Source organism: Fundulus heteroclitus, chromosome 10, assembly GCF_011125445.2.
Source record: "Fundulus heteroclitus isolate FHET01 chromosome 10, MU-UCD_Fhet_4.1, whole genome shotgun sequence".
Lineage (NCBI taxonomy): Eukaryota > Metazoa > Chordata > Actinopteri > Cyprinodontiformes > Fundulidae > Fundulus > Fundulus heteroclitus.
In genome coordinates this window covers 18,535,666-18,554,205 of record NC_046370.1, presented here as the reverse complement: position 1 = coordinate 18,554,205, position 18,540 = coordinate 18,535,666, and the positions used below count along the sequence as shown (strand labels likewise).

General features: G+C 38.9%; 2 protein-coding genes across 2 annotated transcripts in view; one reads left to right on the top strand and one right to left on the bottom strand.

Annotated features, from left to right (window-relative positions):
- Positions 1–6,509, bottom strand: part of cdk5rap3 (CDK5 regulatory subunit associated protein 3) — a 9,673-nt gene extending 3,164 nt beyond the window's left edge. The window contains exons 1-11 of the mRNA XM_012877034.3: positions 6,353–6,509; positions 6,071–6,116; positions 5,284–5,415; positions 4,425–4,525; positions 4,282–4,330; positions 3,963–4,141; positions 3,746–3,882; positions 2,153–2,297; positions 1,791–1,901; positions 234–315; positions 50–138 (exon numbers count right to left, since the gene is read on the bottom strand). Of these exons, the coding sequence (XP_012732488.2) occupies positions 50–138; positions 234–315; positions 1,791–1,901; positions 2,153–2,297; positions 3,746–3,882; positions 3,963–4,141; positions 4,282–4,330; positions 4,425–4,525; positions 5,284–5,415; positions 6,071–6,116; positions 6,353–6,358 (1,077 nt within the window). The 5' untranslated portion in view covers positions 6,359–6,509. The remainder of the gene's footprint in view (positions 1–49; positions 139–233; positions 316–1,790; positions 1,902–2,152; positions 2,298–3,745; positions 3,883–3,962; positions 4,142–4,281; positions 4,331–4,424; positions 4,526–5,283; positions 5,416–6,070; positions 6,117–6,352) is intronic.
- A 3,373-nt stretch (positions 6,510–9,882) lies between these two features.
- prr15lb (proline rich 15 like b) lies at positions 9,883–18,197 on the top strand. Its single transcript, XM_021323794.2, has 2 exons — positions 9,883–10,080; positions 17,062–18,197. Exon 2 carries the CDS (start codon positions 17,089–17,091, stop codon positions 17,416–17,418), a length of 330 nt encoding a protein of 109 aa, XP_021179469.1. The 5' UTR covers positions 9,883–10,080; positions 17,062–17,088; the 3' UTR covers positions 17,419–18,197.
- The last annotated feature ends 343 nt before the right edge of the window (positions 18,198–18,540 follow it).

The window sequence follows — 18,540 nt, the reverse complement described above, 5'->3', positions numbered from 1 at the left end:
GCAGGCTCGTTGCTCTGATTTTGCCGTGGACGACAGCATATAGGTTTACCTCCATGAGCTCATCGATGAACTGACCGCGTGACTGGGAGTTTTCCAGTATACTCAGAGCGTCGTCGCCCCTGGCCACGCCCTCGGGACCTGAACACAAACACGCTTCATCTTCAGCTTTTTGCAAATAATTATCTGGATTCATAGCGATCACCATTTAAAACTTTAGAAAATTTAGAACTTACAGTCTGTGCCGGTATCGACGATTTCTATTTCAATCGGAGCTGGTTCACTGTCGCCCCAGTCGATGCCGCCTGCACCAGTGTCCTAATGAGGGAGACCAGACCAATCACTCAGACCTTTTAATAAAATGTATATGCATCTGAAATACATAGACAGAACCCGTCTTCATTAAAAAGGTAAAACAACTGGGATCTCCTTTTATATTCTAAAAAGCAACAATTTTAAACCGATACAGTGAAAAGATAAAAGACGTTTTGATTGGCTGCTGTTTCCTCCGGCCCAGATGCAAACTGGTGCTGGGTTAGCACTGGGTAGCTGGAGATAAGGCCACAATTAGTCTGAGTGGACCCACGAACAACTGATGCTCAGTCAGGTGTAGCACCAGTAAAGCACTGGTACAGGTTTGGCCTCTCAGTCCCCAAGATGTAAATCTAGAAAAGATGTGTCGGGGAGCTGGAAAAAACAGCAAAACAGAGGACCCAGGACTAGGGCTGAACGATTTTGGAAAATAATCTAATTACGATTTCTTTTCTTAATATTGTGATTAATGCAATTTTTTCCCCCCAGTTTAATTTATCATGTCTTTTTAAACATATGCAAACAACAAATTAATTTGTTTCCTCGCCATGCGGATTAGTTGCTAAAAGACCCACAGCATCTAAACTCGGTGCAGAAATTATTGCGTTCTGCCTACAATATATTTCAGCAAAAATTGCAATTTTGACTTTTCTATGCATTAACCACAAGCAAAAAAAATGGCCTCTAAATAAAGATGTTTGTAAACAAGGACTATTTAAAACAAGAACTTTTAATATTTCTATTGATCAGAATATTATTCAAGAGAACAGCTTTTAGTTGATCAATGCTTGTTGAACATAAAGTGCAAAGTGCAACCAACAAACAAGTCTATGTATTAAACTGATTGAACTGTACTTAATGCTATGTATGATTATATAAACTCTAAAACAAGTAATAAAATTACATTATCTCACTGCTGCAACTGTCTTCCCTTCCATGTGGAGGCAAACCCACTTTAAACATATTACTGACACCTAAAGGACGCGTCTGATTCACTAATTGTTACATAGCCAAAAATTGCAGACCTCTGCGATTTGGAAATTGCGTTTTTTTAAATCGCGATTATATTGAAAATGCGATTAATTGTTCAGCCCTACCCAGGACTGTGTGAATAGGAATGATCAAAGATCCTTCTCCCTGTGCTCCAAACTTATGAAATATCAGTATTATAAGTAAAATAATTCTATTGACAAAACGGTGTTCCACAAAGTGTAACAGCCTGCGAGGCAATGCTTGTGGTACACATGCTTTCAGGTAATCAACAAACTCCTCAACATGAGATTGACTCTTCCCCCACAGACTAAATATAATTTGTCTAAACTTGCCACCAGGAGCTCACGCCGCTGCCATAAAGGATGAATTCATGCTCTTCACAAAGTGAGGACGAGGCTGTAATGGATTTAAATGTGCAGATCGTTCCACAGTCTGCTGAGTTGCCACGCGTTAAACCGTCACACCCAGGTTGCGCGTGTTTGTCTAACCTCAGCCGTCGGCTCCAGAGAGACGCCCCAGTCGATTCCGTCCTCCACCGTGATGCCGGCGGTCACACCCAGATCATCTGACGGTTTCTGACCAAAGTCCCCCCAGTCAATCTGAAGCAGTTATTAATCAAGATAATAAGTTAATAATCTAATAAAACGAAAATGTGAAAAGAAAATTCTCATTTTGTTTGGCCCAGAATGAAAAAATCATTATGTGTAGCAATAATCTAGTCAATTTGGAGAGAGAGAGGAATAAAATATCCCCAAAAATTTCCTACAGCTAAACCGTAACCCGTTAGCCGACTGTGATAATGTGAATTCCACGTGCGTGGTTCTGTAATAATGATAGTGATGAAAACAACCGTGTCCTCCGTCGCCGCATCAGGGGGGGCTTCCTCAACGGCCGGCCTTTCAACCAGGCTGGGGACTTTCCCCGTCCTCCACTCGTAAAAGGTTACGTTCCCCGTCTTCTGGCTGAACGTCAGCATGGGCAGCACCGGGTCTGACCTTCAAACAGCAACACGGGAGCTCATAAACCCAAAGCCAGAAAACATCTGCGTGGCTAACTAACCTAAACACAGCACACATTTACTTAGATTTAGTGGAAGGATCGGCGGTTTAGTCAGTGTCTGTAGGAACTAGACACTAGAGGGTGCTGATCTGTGGTTCCTCTAGCTTTCTAAAGTCTTCTTTGTATTATAGTAATGATGATTAAAGCATATTGTGCAGAGTGTGTTTAGGTAAGGAGAGATAAAGAGGTGCCAGGCCTGAACAAACAAAACAACACAACAGCAGGAGAAATCATCAGAGAGCAGCCTAGAGGCCCATGCTAACTGTGGAGGAGCTGCAGAGATCCACGGCTCAGGTGAGAGAATCTGGGAAAAAGATAACCATTAAGTCATGCATCGCAAAAATCCTTAAGGAAGAGAGGCAGGAGATACGGCATTGTTTAAAGAAACCCACGAGAAGTCCTATCTGCAGCTTGTCACGAGCCATGAAGGCGACACAGCAAACACGTGGAAAAAAGACAAATCTAGAAGAAAATGCCCGTACACCTTAGAAGTTTAACTGTGATGAAGCTCCAAAAAATAAAAAAAATAAGTTTGGAGTTGTAAGGTGAAATAAAATGTGAAAAACTTCAAGGGGTGTGCCTACTTTTGCATGGTGCGGCATGTTATTACTGAATTAAGGCTGTGAGATGCTGCAGGGAAATAAATAATTGCAGTACTATTGCTGAACATTGCGATAACATTCTAACCCACATATTAAAGAATATTTTCTTCCTTTACCATAACACTATGTCCCAATGAGGACACTCAGGGCCCATCCAACTATATTAACAGTAGGTAGAACATGAATATATGACACTTGAAAATACAGCATCCTACTAAATACTGAGTCCTAGCAGTCCTTTGGGATTGCAGCATTGCACAGATTCATATTACGATTCACATTATGCAGCTCTAGTTTAAATAGATACTCGTAGATAGCGCCACAATAATTGCCTGTGTAAATTCTCAGTAATATAGGTCGTAGCAAGAGCAAATAGCCTTAAATCGAAGGCAACCGGACTTTCGCTCAGTTTTTTCTGAAAACGTTTCGACACCTTTCCAGGAGTCTTGGTCAACTCTGGCGGCACACGCTTGAGCAACCCGTAGTTGCAACAACAACAATTAATAAAACCCACCGGCTTTCGGACGTGCTGCCGGACAGAGATCAACTCGGGGTGTGACAGAAATTCCACGTACCCAAGGCTGACTGAACAGAAATTTTGAGTTAACCCAAACAAGAACCTCCTTAAATGCTCAATAGTAAAAGAGTGAAACAGCAACCAGAGTCCTGAAGAAGTCCTGATCAAGACTAGTTCATAAGACTCTATCTGCTTGGAAGGAAAAAGACTTTTGCACCTTGTTGCACAAAGCGAAATGAAAACTGCATGTAAATGATGTACTCACCAATCACACACAAAGTTTGTAAATGCAGCATAAAGCTGGATTTGCTCCTCTAACTTGGCCGCATCCCTCCCCACCTCCTCCAGGACCGCAGGTAAGTCCTTCACCAAAGCCTGAAGCTCTCGCTGAACATTATCCCCCTGTCAGAACACATGGATGTCATTTCGTTAGCTTGTTAAACGCTGGTTGGCGCTGAATTATCGCTCTTCCTTGCACTCACAGTAATGCCGTACTGTTTGCAGGCAGCATAGTAGCGTTCCCTCAGCTCGGCCGCTGAGCTCTGGCACTCCACCTCCCGCCTGCTGAGCTCCTGCTGCAGCTGCTGAGCTTTGGCGATCTGCTTCCTCAGAGCTGGCCCTTCGTAGCTCACGTTTCGAATCAGCAAGCTGGCGACCTCCGCTGCGACACGCAAAACAGGCACATTTAGTATATAACAAACATTTTCCCCTCCAAACAGCTCACCACATGCAAACAACCTTCCAGTTTTCAAAAACGTTGCACCAAAGACGACAGACATTAGTTTTTGGAAATGCGCTCACCTAAATAAACATTGTCTGCTTCATAAAGCGACACAATCTCCTGCCAGTCCTGCAAGACCAAAAAAATGTAGCTTTGTGACAGATTTCCCTCTGCAGCGACAAAATGAAAGCCTGACAGCAGCAGATCGGCTGAGTGGTTTTACCTTCATCCTCTGCGAAGAATATCTGCCAAAGATGTTCTTTGACGAAGCCTCGGTTCCCTTCAGTATCTCCACTATTCTCAAACAGTGAAAGTAGTGGATGTCTGGTGGCGGAAACGCGGAGAGAAAAAAAGGGATTGACATTTACTCAGATTACTGAGTGACAGATTACAGTTCACCGAACACAACCAGACTATCCGTTAGAAACAGTTCTCACCCCGGGATGATCAGAATGTAACAGAGCTAGGAGACGGTTCCAGCAGGGAGTAAAGACTCAGACCGCTACCATAGCGGATGTTGGTGAGCATAACATTTATCAGGTATGAAAATACTTTCTTTTAAACATTTTTTTTTTCAGATTTTATGTGTCCTTTATCAGTAGAAAACAGTAATTGACTCCAACGGATCATTTCCAATTGATAACTGCTCCCGCTCAGCTTTAGCTACGACTTGTCTTGCATTTCCTCCGTGTCTGAGCCAAATGAGGGCCTTTGTGTTACGACATATTCACGCCCCAGGGAGTCGTGGAGTACACATGGGCACATTCTTAGAAACTCTGACCAACATACAGAAGTGTTAATTCTAAAAAAACAAACGTTCAGGTACATTTAGCATTTGGTTATTTTAATAGGTCCAAAACCTACGGCACCTGTGATTTCGATTCTTAAAAATTGTAAATGGAGGATTTTTTTTTTGTGGGAGATTATGCTTCTGGATTCAAGGATTATCGTAACTCATCCTAATTTTTTTTTTTTTTCTACATCTCCACAATAATAATAAAAAAAATCTCTTTAAAGCAACTGCATGTCACTGGTGACAAGAGGACAAAGAGAAAGTGTGGTGCCATCCATGAGAAACCTACAAGATCCAGAGAGAAGCTGCTTGATCTCCTCGTTTTCGGGCATGTCCTGAATGGCGGCGTTGATCTTCTCTCGGACTGTTTTCACTGTACTCTGCCACTTTATGTTACAGTGGCGTCGATCCAGCAGCCAGTCTGCAAACACAAAGAATTTCAAATGACTCAAGTCCAGGAAACCATTATTTGAGCGACTTATAGCAGTTGGAATATTATACCTTAATAGCACATTAACAGCTGGATTTAACTCCTGCAGCCAAATACACATCAGTCAGCACTTATTGACACATATCAACTGTCAGGAGAGTACCGTCAGCTCCAGAGTATGTGCCTCTAGCATTCAAGCATCCACATTTATTTTGAAATGCTTCAAAGTGGTTTGGAGATAATAAATAAATAAATAAATAAAAACTTTCAGTCTTTAGAAGTTTCTCATTTTCAGCTCTGATCTTGGGCAACATTGTACCGTTTTAGATAAATACTGCGAAAAATGCTAAAAAATTGTCATAATGAGGAAATAGCCATCTGAATGATGTTCAGGCATATTCAGATCCGGTGGTGCAAATGTTTCAACATTTGGTTGGATGTTTTTTGAAACATATTATTAATTTGTAATCGCTTGCATTAAGATTGCTTTAAGTTTCAAAACTTGTTTGCTTTTAGTTTTGAACCCTATATCATCCACTTCCAGTGACCAATACCTGCTTTAAATCAGAAGATCGTTTTAAAAGATTGTAAAGAAAGATGAAGAAACATGACTTTTTTAAAGAGTGCTGTATGTGGGGTTTCTCACCTAACAACTTGCTGGTCTGTATGTCGATTGGGAGATTTTGAATATTCTGGTGGGAAGAAAAAGAAGCAAATGTCAACTAAATATAGATATTTTTCACAGTTTTAGTTCAACCTCAGCAGCAGCACAGATAACCAAAATGTAAAAGAGACAGAAAGAATGTCCACTGCTCCATAAATCTTTTTATCAGTTAATCGCTGTACTTTGGCTGCATTTGGATTAGCTGACTTTAGCTAACGGGCTAACTATCAAAACCCGAGTGTGAGAAAGGTTGTTTTAGCTCACCTCCATGGTTTTTCCGCTTGTTCAAACAAAGAACTCTGGCAGGTTGTCCCTTTTTCGTTGAGTTTAAACATTAAGATGAACGGTTTTTACGAAACTCGTCAGGGTTTCAGTGTTGATGTGACACGTTAGGGGAAGCGCCACCAATGACAGAGGACCGTGTTAGCTTTCCCCTAGGAATTAACCAATCATGTTGGAGTATACTGACGGCTGCAGCCGATTGGTGGATACATTGTGACTGTTTGAGTGCAATATCAAAAAGTACCACAAGATGGAGACAAATATATATATATATATTTTATTCATTAGACAATAAATAAATAAATGTATGGAAACTCTTTTTTATTCAGCACTCAAGACATTAATATGTAATGTCTTAAGAAAAAAATAGGTGTATAAAACCACAAGAAAAAAAATTTAAAGTATGAAAATCAAATAATGAAACTTTGAGTTTCATTCTTTAAATTTCCTCCCTAAATTTTAGTATTACATTTATAAATATTAATAGTAAATAAGTGAAAAAAACGACACATATGATAATCATAACATTATATTTATTAATCATCATGGGAACACTGGTTCAGGTGTATGCTAGCCTGAGTGGAGGGTTCAAACCTGATAAGAAATTCTGAATGCTGAACAGACCTGCAAAACAATAATCAAAAAAAGACCATTAAAAAAAAGGGAGTCTGCGCAGTCACTAACATGTTTTATTTTTACTAGAATTGCTCAGGACTCTGATAACAACATTTGGGTGATTTACAATGTTTACCATCATCTGCACAGGCTCTTTAACAATATTCTAACACACTGTAAACAATGCTTAAATAATAAATAAAAGCCCATTTTGACAACCAAGTCTTATTTTTTGCAACATTTTTGAGAAGGTAAGAGGATGCAGCAATAGACTTTATGTAGTTGTTAAAATTCAGGTCAACACTTAAGGTTTCTTAACAATTCCCTGATAAGTCATTGTTCTAGTATTATTAGATAGGCACCAACACCTTTTTGTTTTTTTATTACAAATATTTATTAATTAATACATTATTTTTTTGCCTTCTTCATACTTTAATGTTTAAGAACATCAGTTTTTAATGTCAGACAAAGATCAATCTTGAATTGCATGTGATTAACCACATTTAATCAGAGTTCAATGTCACTAGCCTCACACAGGCCTGATTAATACCACATCTGTAGAATCAAGAAATATTTTAAATACAACTTTTGGCGACATGGAGTAGGTGAAAAGGAAATGGGGGAGCCGTAGCCTAGTGGTTAGAGCAGCACACCTGTGCTATGAGAAGGTCGCAAGTACCTGGTTTGATCCCTGCAAACTGCCACTATGGGTCCCTGAGCAAGATCTTTAGCCCCAGATTGCTCCCCAGGCACAGCTCACTGCTCCCTAAGTGATGGGTTGAATGGAGAAGACAAATGTCATTGGAATTCACAATTGCAAGGACAAATAAGGAGTTCTTTCTTTAAAAGCTGCATATACTGGTGCTAAAACAGAAGATTAGACGATAAACAATCTAGCTGTCTGGAAAGGGGTTAATAAAAAAACACTTCTAAGGCTTTGGGTCTCCAGGGGACCACAGTGGGAGCCATTTTCCACAAATGGAGAAAACATGCAGCTGTGGCAAACCTTCCCAGGAGTGTCAGACCTATGATAACGACTTCAAAAGCACATCTATGAATCATCAAGAGGTCACAAAAGAACCCAGAACAACATCCAAAGCCCCGCGGGCCCGACTCGCCTTAGTTAATGTCAGAGATCATGATTCAACAATACTTCAGAGACCGGGCAAAAATGGCAAAGTTCAGCCCCTTGGAAGGTGTACGTTCTGTAACACCTTCCACAATATTTCAGAAGAACATCCTATCAGGAGATTTCAATTTGGTGGTGGTAATGTAATGGTCTGAAGCTACTTTGCTGTTTTAGGACCAGCATGACTTACTGTGTTTGAAGGAGCGATGAAGTCTTATCTTGAGCAGAAAATCCTGAAGCAGAGTGTCGGGCAAAGCGTTTGGGACCTTCAGCACAGTTGGATGATGCTTCAGCACAACAATTTAAAGCAAACCAGCAACTCCAACTCTGAATAGCTCACCCGAGAAAAAAAAAAAAAAAAAAAAAAAAAAAAAAAATCAAGGTTTTGGCATGACCTAATCAAAGTTTGGACATAAACATTATTCAGATTTAGTGGCATGACCTTAAATAGACTATCCATGGTTAAAAAACCCTCCAGTATGGTTGAATTAAAAAAAACCTAAAGATAATTGGGGTAAATCTTCTCCACAGTAATATAACAGACTAATGACCATGTCATCACAAACACTTGATTCCAGTTCTCAGGTCTAGGAAGCGGCCACTTTTTCACATAGGACCAGTTGGCTTGGATACTTCTCCTCCCTCAATAAATTAAATCATAATTTGAAAAGTCTCTTGCGTTTATTCTTATCTTTGTCTGATATTGATAATCTGAAACATTTAATATCACGGCTGGGTTTTCCATGACGACCCGGAAGCAACAAACACAGATGCAGTAATACGGTAAAAGGTGTTTATTAATATAAGTAATAACAGCGGAGCCTGGTAAGGAGTTAAAATGAGGAATGTTGAGCATCTTGTAAAGTTATACTTTGGGATCAGTTTCACAAATAAGGAGATGCTAAATATTTGTGGCACCTGAGCATCAAATTATGATTAGTATCAGGACTTTGAAACGATTGTGGAAACAACTGGGTGACTTTTTTTTCCCTCCTAATATCACAACTTTATTGTTCTTGTACACCTGACTTTATTCTTGTAATACCACCCCTCCCAAAAAAATTAAAATAAGTAATTTTATCAGGGCCTTTGTAGATTAAGGAAAACAAATTATTGGCCATGGAGGAGTACATTTCTACAAAACAAATTCAGAAATTTTGAGATTAATTTCAAATATTTGCAAGAAGAAAAAACTGGATGTTCGTTGATGTCGGAAAGTCGTAAATTTTTGAGGAAACATTTTTTTTTTCTATATTAAAACTAGGATAGTCTCTAATTTTGCAAAGTCAGGAATCTCTAACTACGCTTTGGGAACTACTGAATTAATGAATAAATAAAATAATGTTAATCAACTCTGTACGCCTCTTGTAAAGCCAGACAGTGGTGAAAATCTTGTATTTAAATCCCTGCAGCAGCAATGGCAGAAACTTTCATTCTCGTGGCCTATTTTCAGCTCATTTGAATGGTCACCAAGGCATCCATTCACTGTCTGTGATTTTACCCAAAGCCATGCAAAACACCTCTAACTCTTTCTCCCTGTGCTCCAGATACGAGCTCACGGTCTCTCTAAAACTGGGAAAATCTGGTTATCCTGCGGTCCCTCTATATGACAAAACAATATCCTCTCACAAGGTGAGACAAAAACAAAAAGGAATTTAATTGCACCTTTGAACGCTGAAACGCTGAAGGTCGCCTAGTGACAATGTTGCAACACTCAGCTGGGCGGGCCTTAGGTGTGTGTGTGTGTGTGTGTGTTTGAGAAGGGTGTGTTCTTAAGCGGCGGACATGAGAACAAGGCTGGAGGGAGAGGCAGAGGGAGAGAGATGCTACACCTGTGCATGCTCACCTGAGGAGAAGAAGAAGATTTAGAAGAGCTGCAACCAAAAAGGACAGAGTTCATCATGATGGTGGGACACCTCCTTATGTGAGAGAATCTCCTTCAGGCCGGCAGCTCGTCATCCCCAAGGTAAGAGAATAAGCTCCCATGAAACTCGATTCAGCTTTGCAACAAATGCAGATGCTGAGTCCGTAACGTAACGATAGACGAGGTTTAAGTGACATAAGAGAAATGACCAAAAACACTGACGGATATTTAAACTGTAACGCTTTGCTGCATATCTTTTAAAATAAAATGGAAAATTTGAAGAAAATTGGTCATTTGAGTTGTTTAATTAAGGTTTGTGGCATTTTTCTGTCTTTATTTGCTGCTGTAGAACTAATAATTTGGAGCATCTAAGAATGAAAACTTTTTTTTTTTTTTTAGCAGAGCGATTTTTGGTTGCTTTATAAAACCTAATCTCATATTCGGCTGGGGTTGTCATGCATGCAACTGTGGACATGTTGTGTTTTTGTCGCTATGGTTACTGATCTTTCATGTCCAGAGATCTTATTTAAAGCGATTTTAGTGTCAGAAAGTGAATACACTTTTTTAATTGCAGTGCTGACTTGGAGGTAACCTGCTAATGCTGATTGCAACCTAATAGGCATAGTGACACCGTGATCTCACATGCTGCTCTGTTGAAACTGAGTAAGAGTGGTGCCCGTCTAGGTTGTTACATAATTAGCCATAAGAGCGATGATAATCTGTTGGACTTTGCTGCTATAAAGGAAATCTTGGTTATTACCAAGAAGTGCAAAATGAATACACCTCATGATAAACACCAGACAAAATAACAATAAAATCGCCTCCTTTATCAACACCGTCGACCTTCCAGCAACTGGTCAGAGGTGAGTTTGGCATTTGAGAGGAAACCTGAGAATCAGATGTCCGCCGCCTGATGCATAATGAAATCAGCCGAGGGCCCTGGTGCCCTTGGAGCCCTCCTCGTTTCTCCGTCTCTGCTGCTGGAACTTGCTCAAGCTGCTCAGCCGCACACATGACAGAATACATGGTAACTTATTAAAAATGAGCGGCGGGGGTGGGGGTGGAGGGGGCTCCTTTATGTCAACAGCAGATTTTGTCTCAAAGGTCACATCTAAGTCAAACACCGCTCACTAAAAGCAATACGTGTGCCTATTGCATCGCCGTCATATGCCTCTTAAAATGAACCTGCAGAGTTGTGCTCCGTTACGATCGTAACAGAGCATCACACACATAGAAGTCTGAGAAATATAACCTTAAAGAAACATCATAAAGCTCGTCCTGGTTCACACCTATCTGTTACCTGAGTATCTTCAAACAAACGTTTTTATAATTATGCAACCCAAGTTCAAACTGTAAAATTAGTCCCACAGTCGTGCATCTCATAACCGCAAGTTCCCGTTGGACCTAAATCAGAAGTTTGAACTCCAAATCCAAACCTAAATGTGAAAAACTTTAGCCTCGGGCCATTTGGCCTTCCGTGCCAAGCGCCGAGCGTCACATGATCCAGATTAGAGTCCGATGAGAGTTTCTGTGAAAGGGCACAGGCTCTTTATTTGCATAGGTGCTTCATGATAAAAATGACCACACCAAAGGGAGATTTGTGTGCCTCTCTGCTTCCTTTAAGCGCTCATAAAAGGGACATTGTTGCGCTTATGAAGCCCATAAAGCTCGCGGGCTACAATCTGCAGCGCTTCCCAGCACCCTCCAGATTTCATTGTCAGCTCAGTTTCGGGTGTGTTCAGCCACGGGAGAAAAAAGGGGGAATTGCCAAAATGACAGTAAACCATTCATACCAAGATTTGTCGAGGAATTTATTGGTAGGGTAATTTCAAATAATTTATAGCACCCTACGATTGATATAAAATTATGAGTACTTTTTTTATCTTACTGATGAGATAAGCTGATCTTTCTTCCTGAAATGAACATGACCAAACTGTAAAAGCTTTGTATTTTGTATGAGGTAATGTACTAAGGCTACTGTACCAGGTGAGGAGTGAAGAAAGTTTTAACACACTTATTGTCGCTGACTACAGCTCGTTAACACACAATTAAGACATTGGCATGAAAAAGATTTCTCCAGCAACGAGGGATGTGATCAAAGTGGCTGAGAAATGCTAATTTTATCCCATACCTCGCCTACCATCTGCATTGGGGGGAATGCTGATTTATATCCACATTGCTGTGTTTTAATATTGACGTTTTCCGCTGCACCGCTCGGTAAAATCCTTCTTCATCTGTTCAGTTAGGATGTTCCTAACTGATAATTTAATTTCTCCAAAGAACAGTTTAGATTTCCTTATGTTTGAGAACCAGGACTGTACAAAGATGTGGAATCTGGAGACAGTTAATAACAGCAAACAAAAAAAAAAGCAAAAACGAAAGTATCAGTGATTATACACTTGCGACTTAAACTCACTTTTTTCTACTTCAGCAGGTCCCCATTTAGTAGAGCATAAAAAAATAGTTAATTTGCAGTTGGTTGTAGGAATTTGCTGTGTAACAAAATTCATCAAACATTATCCAAGAGAAGACATTGTTGATGGGAAGCAATTCAAAGTTTCCCTTTAAACGGGTTTTTCAAAAGCTATTAGAAAAATGGTAAAAATAAGAAAACAATAGTCGGAAGTCATCATAGTTGCTAAATGCAAAACTCTCTGATAGAAATTCAAATATGACCAACAGATTGTTCAGTTTGTGCTCTTCAATTCAATTGAATTTTATTTATATAGCGCCAATTCATGAAACATGTCATCTCAAGGCACTTTCCAAAGTCCAATTCAATCAGATTATACAGATTGGTCCAGTCCAGCTTTGATGATTTCCATATTTTTATATGAAAATTGATGGAAACTATAATTTTTTATTGTCTGACTGTTTCAGTTGAAGAGCACACTGTAGTTTCCTGCTGCAATTTTTTTTTAAAAACATTTCCACCTTCAAACATAAGTACAAATGATCAGCCAGGTCCTTGAACAAAACTAAAAAGTAGCTTGTTGGCTAAAGAACATTTGACACGTGCAAAGACTTCAGGCTTGGATGAGCTTCTTCTTTTTTTTTAACCTCCTTTTCACCAAATTCTAAACCAGTGATTGGATGTAAGCTTAATGGCTAACTTTAGTGAACACTTATGTTATTCATACACCTCCAGATTTGATGCAAATGAAGCAACATGCAGTAATTTATAGGTTGTGCTTTAGTAACGTGGGCTACCCGCCAAATCGCCCGGTATTTAGGATTTGATTTCTGAAGCTTCATAAAAACAGTAAAATTAATACAAAAGAAAGTAAAACTTCCCCCCCTAACATTACACATTTATGCAATCCTTTCAAACAAGATTTTGAGAAAAGAAAACAGAAACCCAATGGTGCGGGGTTGTTTACAGGCCGATTTATCATGGACCATTTCCAAACAGCGCTCCATAAACCGGTTTATAATCTATGCAGTCAGATTTCTGAGTTAATAATTGTTTTGTTGAAAAGTTATTTGCTTTAGCTGCACGGTTACCAGGCAATGGGGCATTACAGAAGTTATTGTTTCCTGTGTATCTACAGGGCTGTGGAAAAGTATTTGTCCCCTATAAGATATCATCTGTTTTTGCATATTTCAGATATTCAAACAAAATGTGATACTACAGGAAGATAACTTGATCAAACAGAAGATGCAGTATTCAAATTATGATGAACTTTATGAAGGCATAATTTTTTTTATTGCAGCCTATGTTGCTGTGGAGGAATTTTGTGTAGCTAATTTAAAGCAGATTTGCTTTAAATTAGCTACACTGGAGGGTTTTCAAGCATGAAGGGACTTCAGCAGCATTTGAATCGGATGGAAGTTCAGACCTCAGCTTGGTTTTCTTTTTATTGAGTTGATGGTGTGCTTCCGATCGTTGACCTGATGGGCAACCCAAGTGCACTCGACTTTAACATCACAGACTGATGGTCGGACATTCATCTTATGGATTTTCTGGCAGACAGTAGTTACAGCAAGTCATCAAGCTCTAGAAGCAGCAAAACAGTCGGCGACGATCACACTACAACCAGCATGTTTGACCGTCTGTGGGATGTTCTTTGGCTAAAATGCTGTTAGTTTTAAACCAGATGTAACAGGATGCACTCCTTCCAGAAAGTTCTTCTTTATTCTTGTCAGTCCACAAAATATTTTAAAATGTGAGACAAAATTTTGTGTTTATTTGACAATTTTTGCCCAGTATCTTCCTTATTGAATCGTGAACATTAATTTTCTTTTAAAAGGCAGGCAAGACCAGTACTGCTTTCGTTGTTGTTTTGGTGTATTTTGTGACCTCCTGGATGCTCTCTTGGAGTAATTTCCATGCAGTTCCTTGGAAGGTTCACTGCTGTGCAATGTTTTCTTCAATTGTGGATAATGCTTCTCACAATGGACTCCCAAAACCTCAAAAGAGGCTTGGTAAAAATTTCCACACTGGTAGATGTCAGTGGCTTTGGTTTTCATCTTTTCTCGAAATTCTTGAGATCGGTGCATGATGTGTCGCTTTTTGAGATCTTTTAACCAACTTCAAGTGGTCAGACACAGGATTTCTTGACTCTGCGAGTCTAACAGTGACCAGAACTGGGTGTGGCAAGAGAAATAGATTCCAGCTTTTCAAAATAGTTGTTAATCACAGTTAATTCATGAAATAACAAGAGGGTGGATTACTTTTCACATTGTGCCAAGTTGGTTTGGAGATCTTTTTCCCCTTAGTAAACAAAATCATAATCTGAAAACTGATTTTTGTATTTACTCTGGTTATCATTGTAAATAAATTTTGTTTGATAGTCTGAGATATTTAAGTGTGAAAATAGCAAAAAAAAAAAAAAACCAGCATAAATCCTTAAGAGGATAAATACCTTTTCAAATAACCCTATGTGTTTACAGAAAATACTATTAATTCACATAATAGTGCTGCCGACACCAACAGTAAGCCTGTGCGTATGTTTCTGTTCTGCAGGCCGAAGAAGAACAGCAGAAAGCTTCTTTCTTGATCAGCAAGGAGCCATTTTGTATCAGATCACACGAGTAACAGAGGATCCTGTTCAGACAATAATTAATTTATCAGCTGAGACCCAGGTGTCAGGTGTTGCTACGGCTCCTAACCAAAGAGATGAACAGCAGGTGAAAGAGTGCAACAATGGCTCTGCTCCGCTTTCTAAGAAAGGGCCTGTAGAGCAGAACACTGTGTACGCAGCGAGAGCACATTGTCATCTGTACTTTTGAACTGAGCAACAGAGATCAATTTAAACACAAAGCTGCAACAGAAATTTTGTTTGAAGATAAAGTCTTTTTGAATCTTTGTTTTTATTATTCTGAATGTATTAAACAGTTCAGGGTAAACTACTCAAACACTTTTAGCTCTTATTTTTACTTTTATTTGTAGCTAATACTTCAGGAAGTGGAGGCCAGCCAGAGCTGTAACGCTAATAAAGGACATAGCAATTTATCACACACACAAAATAAATAAAAACAAAAATTGTGAAATGAACTCTAACTTTCCACTTTTATTATTCTTATTACTGGCCTATTATTGTCTGAGAGTTAACCGCTCTTAGGGATTAACCCACCTATCTCCACTTATCGGTTCTGTCTACATACAAACTAACAATGGCACTGCATCACAGCAAGCTACTGCAAGATGTTAAACTAGTTGCATTTTAAATGTCCCATGAGGCATAAATAATTTTTTTTGGGTGGTAGTAATTATGTTTTGTTGTTTTTTAATAGAGGAGAGAAATATTTTGGCTGAAACAAGATCTCCACTTGTTGATGTTCCTGTTAAACGTTACGCACAAATTAGTGTTAGCACTGTACGATAGTCAGCAGCTATACACAAAGTTACCGAGCAGGCTCTTTAAACCCCCATACTGCATTTATTTAAAACATTCACAGAGCTTATTATTCTATTTTTAGAACAGTAAAATAGAAGTAAATCTAACCCATCTCCTCTTGTTCCTGTTTCTTTTTAAATACAGACTAACATTAAACCTGCAGCACAGCTAGCTGCTGCAGGAAGGGGTTCCCACAAGAACTGATTTAAAAGGGAATGTTTGTTAAATATTTTATGATTTTTACCATGCGAAACAGCTTACTCTAATAATTACAGCACATTATGCAATTCATATTTTTCAACATCACCTTAAAAAGTACTGGGGGCATCTAGAGATCGTCTGTTTTTGCTACATTATTCTTTAGCGTAGCTGGCAGTTCAACTCTTCCATGTGTGCAAGAGACTTTTCTTTTTATTAATTTTGTTAGTTACTAATAGTTATCTCTGTGTTAATGATGGTAATAATCGTGTTCATTTTTGCAAACTAAATACTTTTTCAATGTCTGCAAACCACTGGCTACTTTTATCTGCAGTTGCTTTACAATTTCATTTCTGTTACGCTCAGACTTCAGAGAACCCGATTTTGAAGCCGGACAAAGTTTTTTTGCGTTTCAACAGATTTTTTCAAATAATAAAGTCTTGGCAAAGAACTCGGTATAGGCAGAGAGGGCTGAGGCTGGAGACTGGTCCGTGAACCAGGTTAGGCTTTAAAAGGACCTGGCAACAGGTGTAACCTCAGAATATAAAGACAGGTGAACAGGTCTGGCTAATTGAGCTGCTACAGAAGAGAATGATGACAGGTTCAGCAGATTGTGCTGAGTGGAGCAGAGAATGGGGAGAGAACAACCAGTCCGCCCAAAAAACATAAACAAAAAGCACATATTGTGACAATTCCACGTCTTTTCAAACTCAGATATAAACCACACTTCATACATAACATTTTCTCTGTTTTGTTCTGACGTTCTTTGTAAACTTGTCTTTTCACTCATTCTGGACATAAAAAATATTCAATGTTTTTATTGAATATTTCTGTAATTACAAACTCTACTAATTTGATTTCTGGAATGCAAGATGAACTTATTGAAATGTCCAGAAACAGTTTGCCTCTCAGAGCAATGTTGGAATACTTCATTGTGATCTGTTTGCCTTTAACAATCTTTTTACTGTCATGACAGGATTAATGAAAGAAGTAGATTTAACTTAATGTTGAAAGCAGTGTTAACGGTGTGCTCTGGTCCCTGCAGGCCCTTCCTCCAGTCTCTGTTGGTGCCATGGCTGAATCAAGCTGGTGGAAGCTGACCTTCTCACGCAAGAAGAAATCTGAACCCAAGGTTTTGTATGAAATCCCAGCAGAGCATGGAAGCAACAATGAGAACAAAGACCAAGCAGGCATCTCTTCAGACAATATGGACAGCCAGTTCAATGCCAGGCTGGAGAAGATTGTGGATAAATCTGCCACCAAGGGCCGCCACGTCAAAGTATCCCACTCTGGTCGCTTCAAAGAGAAAAAGAAAGTCCGATCCACGCTGTCGGAGAACCCAAGTCTGTTTGCAGAGCACCACCTCAGTAACGAGAACCATAAAAAGAAGACGGAAAAATAGCAAAATACACATACTTGATCATAAAAGTGTCATAAAGCGCTCTGGCATTCACAAAGTCTTTGACTGGGCCTCAAAGACACACCAGCTTTTGTCACGGTGTACCACACCTAAGTGGTTACAGTAACTGAAACAAACGAGTGGTATCTTAAACCCAATCTTAATATATTCACAAACCAAATCAAGGACTGGTTCTGGAAACACCTTTCACCTGAATGCTGAATTCTAAAACTAAATGTCCTAATATTCTCAAGCATTTTTTACGTTTGCACTGGAGTTGTTGTTTTTTTCTCTCTAAAAAAATTAAGGACTGAAATGAAGTAGTTTAAGCTTAACCTCCTTTGTGTTGTGTACCAGTTATAGATTATCATTATTAAGGACCTGTTTTCAAAAGATAAAGTCAATTTTGTTTGAATTTTATAGGGAAACTTCGCAAATCTAAAATCTGAAAAGTCTGAAAAAGTGTTGTACACTTCTCAGTACATTAACTGGAATCAAATATTGGTTTCTAAATGTTAAAAACTACCCCCCCCCCCAAAAAAAACAAAAAAATCCCTGAACAAAATTAAAGAAAAAGCCTTCATCACATTAGACATGAATTTTTGAATGACTTATTGCCTTTTGAAGGGTTCTTTTGTACATTTTTACAGTGCTGGGAAATAGTTATTTAATGTATTTTCTATGAATCAAGCACAAGTTTAATTAATTTTGTAAATGAATCTTGTAAAGATTTTTGTGGGGTTAACAATTAATTATTACTTAAAATAAATTGTTTCAACATTTTTGTCAAATTTTATTTTAGATACACAGAAAAACGATTACATGCATAAGTCATTTGCATTGGCACTTATTGGTAATACAGAAGAACAGCGACCTATTTTATCCATAAGGAAGCATTTTACAAATGGTATTATTTATAGTAAAGAGGAAATCACATCTAAGTGAACTATTATAGGTTTTTGAACTTTTCTTCTCCTTTTTCAGACTTTGGAAATGGTACTAAACCTCCATTTAAGGCATTCAATGTCCACTCAAAATAGTAAGTGTTCCATGCACACTAGAGGGAAAACAGTGAAAACGCTGTTTATTTGTTTGTGCAATCTAGAGTGAGCAATGTGGCACAGC

What these genes read in the sequence shown, in the direction of transcription:
- prr15lb (XM_021323794.2), top strand. Translation starts at nt 17,089, where the DNA reads ATGGCTGAATCAAGCTGGTGGAAGCTGACCTTCTCACGCAAGAAGAAA.